Source organism: Echinops telfairi, unplaced genomic scaffold, assembly GCF_000313985.2.
Source record: "Echinops telfairi isolate 266 unplaced genomic scaffold, ASM31398v2 ScPeMD7_9;HRSCAF=40, whole genome shotgun sequence".
In the NCBI taxonomy this organism is placed as follows: Eukaryota; Metazoa; Chordata; class Mammalia; order Afrosoricida; family Tenrecidae; genus Echinops; species Echinops telfairi.
The window spans coordinates 78566692-78575764 of NW_022103906.1; the positions used below are offsets into that span (position 1 = coordinate 78566692).

Genomic DNA, 9073 nt, shown 5'->3' on the forward strand with positions numbered 1-9073 from the left:
TTATAAAGGAGGCCTGGTGGTGGTGTGGTAAAGAGTTACAGTCTCAAACCCACAGGGCAGTTCCACCCTGTTCTATGGGTCACCATGAGTCAGAATTGACTCTGGCAGTGAGTTGGTTTTGGGTTTTTTTAAGTTTATAAAAGTAAAACAAAACTCTTTTACCACGATATCATGATGAAAAATGATGAGAAAATAACTTGCATCTAGTGATCTACTGATGCAGGTAGTGAGGAGGGCAGAGAGCTATTTGATCCAGCATTCACAGGCCTCAGTGGACTGGGAAAGCTTAGGAATAGGCCAAATATCTGGATTTGGGAATAATAAGATACACCTGACAACAAGGAATTGCCGTGGTTATTTTTATTCTTTTATAGACCATTTATTGCTTTTGTACTATAGAAGTTATGGCAAAATGTGGTATACTTTTAAACAGAAGTAGCAAGATTTCTTCAATCAGGTTTTTATTACTGGAGAATGGAGTTGAACAGGAGGAGTGGTATACAGTGTGGGGATTTTTTAGGTGATATGTTAAAAAAATAAAGGTTTCAATAAATGATATAAGGAGGATATTAGTATGATATACATCATCTTTCTATAGATTAAATGTACTGATACACTTTTCTATAACAAAAGGAAAGTGAAGAGGCCATAGGACATACTGACTTAAGCTTTTCATTGTTTATTCTTTGACCCAGGTTGGAGCAGATGGTTTGATGAAATTAAATGGTTCAGCCCTTAACAATGAGTTCTTCACCTCAGCAGCCCAAGGCTGGAAGGAAAGACTCTCAGAGGGTAAGTGTTGTACTTTTTGTGTCCCCTGGGATAGTCCTTTGAACCGGCTTATTCCTATGATCCAAGAACCACTATGAGCACATGTTGGCTCCTGTCTGCATCTATAAGTAGTTGAGAAATGAAGGAAGGCAAAGGATAGAATGTTTCCCTAAGGTAATACTATTGATAGTGATCCTGCATAGGACATATTGCTAGACTCCCATCTATACTCAGTATAGTCACGTTTGGCTCCAGATGTTTCTTTAATCCTGATTTTGTAAGTTTAGGATAGTGCTAGAAATGGGAATTTTAATAATAGTATAGAATTGGAGTTATTTTAGGATGCTATTTGTCACTGTTTGGTAAGCAGTATTTGTCCCTTTTTGCCAAAATTAAAAGTATAAAGAGGGCAGCTGTGGTGCCCCGTGGTGGGCGGGTGTGGAGCGAGCCACTGGACCCAAAACTAAGTGGGAGAGATCCCTGGCCGGGGCCTTGGCGGCATGATGGAGTGAGAGGAATCATCTGTGTGTCATGTGGAATGTCAGATCTGGTCACTATGGTACGAGAACAAAAATGCATATTGTGCCACATTGTGTACAGCTCAAAAAAGGAGATGGATAAACATGTGGAGCATGTTGCACCACAGGGAACTTGAGAACCTGAAGGGAGGTTTGGCACAGATGGTGCCCCTGGTTTAGAATGAACAAGAGGTCTTGGATCTGGATGGGGAGCCTGACCTGTTCAATCTAGAAGGATGTCAGTGGGAAGGTATCTCCATTCCCTCCCCGCAGGGTTGACAAAGAAACGGAGCCTGTCGGAGAGCAGTGTGATCACGGACAGGGCCCCTGTGTATAGCTTCTTCAGTGAGGAAGATGCAGGCAGAGAAATGAGCCCCGCAGATGGTTTTACCTGGTACCTCACTGAGGACTACCCAGGGTCAGAAAGCAACCGAGGGCATTAAACAGGAAACAACCCCTATGGCTGCTTCCCTATGAATAGATGAAATGACCGAAAATGTGACTACCCGAAGGCGTCATAGTACTCAATTACCCTCTGACCATACAGTACCGTTGATGCATTTGGCAAAAGGCCTAAGCAGCCAGCAGAGTTCTACACCACCTTCAGAATGCCCAAGAAAGCAACCAGGAAGGCAACTCATCAAATCACTTCTTTGGTCCTTGTAAACTCCAGTTTGGTGGACGCAGCCACAGATAGCAGCTGCACGTTGGGTACTGAACAAAATGACGGCCAGAGTATCAGAAGGAAGCGCAGTGGCACAGTTGATGGATCATCTGAACCTCCCACGTCTTAAGGAAAAAAAAAAGCGAAGGAAAATTAAACAGAAAAGAACGTTCTCAGATTGACCAGCTGTTGACTATTTCTCTGAAGGAGGAGGAACTAAGCAAGTCTTTGCAGTGCATGGATAACAACCTTTCGCAAGCTTGGGCAGCACCGCAAACAGCATATGTTGAAGTCCAGCGGCTCCTTGTGCTCGGACAACAGGTACCTATGGAGACGAGGGCCCTGAGGACCTGCAGAATACAGAGTCTACAGGGACTGCTAGAAACGGTACAGACCTTCTGAGCACCCCAATCAGGTTTCCTGTAGCCTTTCATGAGAACAAACAGCTGCTGCTGCTCCGCTGCTGCCTTCTCTGTTTCTCAGTTTTCCTGGACCTTCCACCATCATCCCATGTGTCTCCATCGTTCACATTTGCTTTCCAAGCCCCTGGCAGTATCCCTAATCCGGACTCATCAGTTCAGATTAGCAAGAGCCCATGTCTCCTGCACGTGAGGAGAGTGAGTGCTGTGCCACAAGGAGTCTGCTGGTAGTGTGCCCACGGAATTACTAAGCTTTTTCTTAGCATGTACACTCTTTTCTCTGATAGTGTTACTAGGACAATTTGTATTCATGATGTAAAGGCGTTTCATGCTAAATGAATAAGTAAAACCAAACTAAAACTTTTTAAAAAGAGACAGCATTTTGTTGTTGTTTTTTAAAGATTGAGAGATAAAATGTAAATATTAAATGTATTCCACATAATTCATTTAGAACTAGAACATTTTAATAAATAAAGATGATGGGAATTATTGGCTGTAAGTACTGGTTTGTCATGTATGCATCATGATTACAACTTTGAGTTAACTGGTTCAATAAGAAGACTATATGGTAAAATAAATGATAGTTTTGTTTGTTTCTGTGAGCACAGCATATGGTATTTGTCCGTATTAGTTACTACACGTGAATGTTCAAAGCAAAAAAGATGGAAACCATTCAAATGTCCAAATTGTGGTTGCTCATGATTGTTTTTTTTTAAATACTGATGCCAAGGCCCCCTGTCAGTGTTTTTGTTTAACCAGTGAAGGGGCTGGTGTCTTCTGATTTCTACAGGATCTTTCATGACTACATAAAAAGTAGCAAACAAAATTTTTCTGTTGAATATCTGTTTTTTATTTTTAATGCATTATAGGTGAATTTACACCTGAGATGCAGGTGAGAATTCGACAAGAAATTGAAAAGGAGAAAAAAGTGGAGCCATGGAAAGAACAATTTTTTGAAAGCTACTATGGTCAGAGGTAATCCCAAGACAGGGTCTATAAACCAAACGTTAGTTCTCTGTAGTTGTTACTCTGTGCTTAATCTTAGTACCTTTCAGAAAATCTAGTCCCCGGTGCCGTCTGTTGTTCATTTCACCTATTCTTTACTGAGAACATTTTAAAATTGAATCTGAGGTACATGGACTTGCACGGTTTCAACACTATGTCATCATGAACAGAATGTTTTGCTTGTTTGTTTTAATTTTATTATCCTGAATTAATAAGAAACTATTTCTTTGAAAAGCTTAGCCATTTTTAACTTAGGAACTTTATACAATATGAAAATACTAAGGTTCTACACATTTTAAAAGTAACATTTAAGCACTCTTCAAAATAACATCCAGAATCACTAAGGAATCCTCAGAATGCTGTAATGTGAATCTTAAGTGTAATTCAGTAGGTCTTTTGTCAAGGGCACACTGGGAGACATACATAGCTAAATCACAGCGCATCCTAAATCTTTTTTTCTAACAGAATGTCAAAATGAAAATTTTATGAGAACACATAAACAGATGATAAACCTATTTTGTTTTAAAATGGACCAAATACCCCAAATTCTATGTTTGTTCATCTCCATCTCCGCTTTTTCATATCGCCTAGTTTTATTCTTAGCTAATACATCTCAGGGATGTGATCCTGAGTATTTCAAGTTTTTTAAGAAGGCTATCTTAGTTTTTACCTGTTACACACTATTTTAACATCAGGAGGTGTCTTTAGTCTAGCTTAAGAAAAAGAAAAAGTCTAGCTCTTTGTCAGGACACAAAATCCAAACTCACTGCCTTCAAATCAGTTCTGACTCATAATGACTTGTGTAGGACAGAGTAGGAAGAACTACTCGTTAGGATTTCCAAGGCTGTTGGGTTTCAACCATTGACCTTGTGGTTTGAAGCCTAGTGTCACCAGGGCTCCGCTTTGTCGTGACACACTATGCAAATCCCAGTTGGCTGACATACCTAAGATAATTCAGAGGCCTTTAAACTTAGCATTTTAGAGTCATACCAAGTGGAATTTACAAGATTTTCTAAAAACGCATATAAAGTTTGACCTCAACTCTCCCATTATTCCCTGGATTTCCTGGACCAGTCCTCCCACAGGGTTTTTGGGTGTTCCCCCCCACCCACCCAATGAACTCCCTTACCCCATCCCCACAGGTTTCATAGAGCATTATATTAGTCACAATTCAATCAAAGAACCCAAGGGTGAATGGGTTTTAGCTTTTCAGTTCCCCTGGGGATAATCTATGGTGCATACCTCTAGACCAAGTGGCCCCATTATAAGCAGAAATAGTAATATTAACTGTTACTGACTTTTAATTACGTACCATAAGTGCTTTTCAGCCGACAACAGTATGAAGTCATTATTCTTTACAATAAATCTGTGCCTCAGTGTACATTTGAGGAAACTGAGATATTGAAGAGTAGTAAATTATGAGCACATGGGCATTTTATATCAGAATCAGGGTTTTAATACAGATACCCTGACTTCAGAACACAGACTAATAAAAATACTGCTTCATCTGAGTATGATGCCGTGAAGAGTACATTCTGTGTTTCAGGAATTCCTATAGATAGGCATTGTCAGATTTCATTTTCAAAGTGCTGTCGATAACATGGGCCATTTCACAACCAAGATCTTTCTTTCTTCCCCTTCTTAGTTCTGGCCTGAGCCTTGAGGATTCAAATAAATTGATATCTTCAACCAGTGATCCCAAAGTAAAGAAAATCCCAGCTGAGCAACCAAAACTCGTGCTTCTGCCAGAGCCAGCGCCTGCCTCTCCTGTCAAAATAGACCCAGTAGGGTCGCAGTCAGAGTCTAAAGAAGAAACCGGACAGATGGCATCACCAGTGAACAAAGAAGAGCCTGAGAGCCCAGATAAGGCACACCAAACCTCCTCCAAACCCACAGAGCCCCTGCTTTGCACAGCTAGCAAGACAAATGAGGTTAGCAGCATCCTTCCCATCAAATGCCCAAAGGATGAGGAGCTAATGGAACAGAAGCCAGTTGCCTCTGCTGAACAGGAGTCTGAAAAAGAGAATCATCTCACCATGCCTTCTAATTGTAGCAAAAATGAAAACCAAGATGCTTCCGTTACACCCCCATGCAAGCCCAAAAGTCCTGGAGTGGAAATAGCAATTATGAAGCCCATAGTAAAAACAGGCCCACAGGAGACTACTGTGAAAGAGCCTTCTCCGTCAACTCCTGTTGATCCGAGCCCAGAAGGCCTCAAGAGGAAATCTCCTCTCACCCAAGATGAGCCCCCTACAAGCGGGGAGAAGAGGCCACGTGTCACTGACGGTTGCCAGCACCAGCAGCCATTTCAAGGCTCATCACAGCCCTTTCTCAATAGAGGGGAGAGGTTCCAGGTGCGAAGAGTACCGCCTCTCAAGGTAAGAGTGGGGAGTAATTAGTTAGTAGGCCATAGCTGCCAGATTTCAGGGCATTTCTAGTAGTTCTTAATGCAGAAGCAGTTGCAAATGTTGCATATGCATGTAACAATATTTCTACATACCATTAATTATATTTAAATGAGGATGGAAAGGTGACAATCTGATGCTCCCCTTCCCCCATGCTGGCGATCTAAAGACAGTGATAGAAATCATTCTATCCTATCTATATGACAAAGATGAGTAGGTCATTGGTATGATTAAGAGATATTTGTCCCAAGAGCCATGAAGTATTATGGTCCATAACTGAGTTATTGTTCTGTGGTCTATAAGTACTTTCATCTTTTTCATATTTATGTGTGGTAGTCCCAACTCATCACTGGTTTCTTGAAGGATATTAATAAAATAGAATAACTAGCCTTGTTAAGCTCTGTTACATAGTACATGTCATTAATTTCTGTTTAGCCCTCTACTGCTGTGTAATCAAATCTTTCTAATTCCTTTAGGGAATTACTCTGATTATCTTAGTATATTAAAGACAGGGGCAAGCCCCTTAAATTACAAATAAACTTTTACTCCTTTACCTTAACGGTTTATTAATACTTTTAGCTTGTGTCTACTATCAATTTGTAATTCATTTGCTTGTGTAATAAATAGTTTTGTGTGTTTACTGCTATGTATACTATACTTTCTCACATTAGAATAGAATTAGAAAAATAAGCCAGATAGAGATACTTTTTTATCCTTTTTAATTTAACTTGAATGAACTAAAGTTTAATTTTATCAGGAAATATCCCACAGAAATATTTCATTACTATTACATCATTCATCCTATATGCAATTTGGGTTTTTAGGGGCCTCTTAGCTCTTAGAACAATCCATACCTCAATTGTATCAAGCATATTTGTACACATGTTACCATCATTATTTCCTAGACATTTACTTTCTATTGAGCCCTTGCTATCTGCTCCCCCCCATGACACCTTGATAAATTATAAATTATTATTATTATTTTCATATCTTACACCGACTGCTGTCTCCCTTCCTCCACAGTTTCTGTTGTTTGTTGTCCCCCCCAGGTGGGGGTATAATGTGTCAATCATTGCGATCTGCCGTCCCTCTCCCCACCTTCCTCCTACCCTTCTGGTATCGCTACTCCCGTTCCTGTTCCTGGACTCCATGTATTGTGAGCTCTTATCTCTTATCTGCACCTGTGCACATGCTCCAGTCTAGCCCGCAGTGAAAGGCAGGACTGGGGTCATGATGGTGGGGAGTGAGGAAGCCTCAAGGAACCAGAGGACTATTGTGTGTCCTCTGGTGTGTTCACTGGTGTCTATATGCAGTTTTACTCCTCTCTCTCATCATACTTTTTATTTAATCATACAGCATTCTTCATTGGTAGTTTTAAGATTTATGTTTTCCATATTTAGTATATGATTTTCCCATTTATATTCTCTACTATTAATATTCAATGTCTTGCTTTGCCAAAGATGCTAGATTTTATAAAAATTTGTGTTAGAGTTCTTATTAAAAAAATACTGGAAGCCTTTCATTAATGATTGCCACGCAGATCTGCAGACATTAGAGCTGAATTATAGTGAAAGAACTCATAACATCTGTTTCCTCATTCTCTCAGGAGCTTAGATAATACTCATAGGCTTTTTTGAATCCCAAGAGACTTAAAACTGAAAATGTAAATCTACTCTAAGTAAACATAATTTTACTTACTTAATTTTACTTTTTCTCCCTCTTCATCCCCCATTAAAAGACTTTTCACCAGAAGTTGTATTGGTAACTCTAGCTTAAACCCTCTATCTCACGTTCCCCTTTCTTAGGCAGAAAACTAGACCAAACTCACTCACATCAAGTCAGTGTGACTCACAGAAAGCCTGTAGGATGGGGTGACCACCTCTGAGTTTCCAAGACCGTGATTCTGTATAGGAGTAGAAACCCTCATCTTTATTCTGGGGAATGGCTGGCAATTCCGAACTGCTAACCTTGTGGTTAATATCTCAACTTGTATCCACTATATCATCAGGGTTCCGTCTCCTAGGCAAAACATGATAAAATTTATGACAGAACAAAACTTTTTAAACAAAAGGGTAATATTATTATTACCTTACATTTGTGATGTGTATATGAACATAAAAATGAAATCTACAACTATATTTTATATACATATATGTATATGTGTGTATATACACACAAATAATATTCTGTTAAAAACAACAGGTTCTAATCTTTTTGCCAGACCAGAGTTGGGTTTTTTTTGTTTTTTTTTTTTTGGTAAGATAAATTGTTACCAAGTTCCTAGATAACTTTGATTGATTTTTGTACATAAAAGTGTGTCACACATTTACTGTACATACTTAGGTAATAGAATTATCTATATAAATAACTATAAAGTGTTTTTCAGTTTTAAACTTTAATTTTAGCCACTTTTAATGGTTGCCATTATTTAATGTCAGCATGTTATTAATGGTTGTGTTGTTAAGAAGACATCATTTTTGTGCTAAGTGTGGTATTACTCTTAGATGATTCATATGTAAGGTTGTTTGTCCTTCCATAAACAACTGTGCTCTCCTTGTGTTTCTTCATTTCTGGATTTGTCTCTTTCTCTTATTAATGGTGTCTTCTAGGTGATATACCACCAACCACGGCTTCTTTCCTATTGTGAGCACCTGCTAAACCTCTGTGTGCTATATAAATATACTTACTGCCCAGCTTGCTAGAGTTAGATGTCAAATGTGACAACCATCACACAGAGAGCCCGAGCTTTCGAAATACAGAGTCATTGTAGGTCTTGATACATTGTAATTAACTTCATTAGCTTTCAAAGTATCATTTAGAGCAAGAATCAAAATTGCTGTCAGATAAGATATGACATGTCCATATGTGATACATGATCTGAAAATTAATGGTTTCAAACCTGATAGCTCATCAGAACTCACAAGAAGCTTTTTTCTGGACTTATAATCTGTAAAATTTGGGGTAGGACTCAGGTCATCTAAAACCTGAATGAATACATCCACTCCTCACTTCACGACATAGCTAGACTCCAAAAATCGGTTTGCTATGCAGAACTGGTGCCAGCTGTGAGAGTCAGGGGCTTGCACCGTCTTTGGCACCAATGTTCCCCTCCTTCATGTACCACGAGCTACTTCCTTGTTGCCACCCTCAGAAGACTCCATTTTCCCTCTGCCCAGACCCCACAAGCTTGGTTAGGTCCCCTTTTCTTTGCCCCACTTCCCACTTTTAGCTCACCATCAAGCTCTCACCTGCCTTCCCTTTGCCCCCCCCCTCCCCCCACACAATCTTGTA

The 9073-nt window shown here is 39.6% G+C and overlaps 1 protein-coding gene across 4 annotated transcripts in view; it reads left to right on the plus strand.

The window, feature by feature from the left end:
- ASXL2 (ASXL transcriptional regulator 2) overlaps window positions 1-9073 on the plus strand; it is an 80520-nt gene that overhangs the window by 67877 nt on the left and 3570 nt on the right. For all 4 annotated transcript variants that reach the window (XM_030884633.2, XM_045286686.1, XM_045286687.1 and 1 more), the window contains 3 exons: window positions 696-792; window positions 3242-3347; window positions 5023-5755. In XM_030884633.2, coding sequence (XP_030740493.1) covers window positions 696-792; window positions 3242-3347; window positions 5023-5755 — 936 coding nt within the window. The remainder of the gene's footprint in view (window positions 1-695; window positions 793-3241; window positions 3348-5022; window positions 5756-9073) is intronic.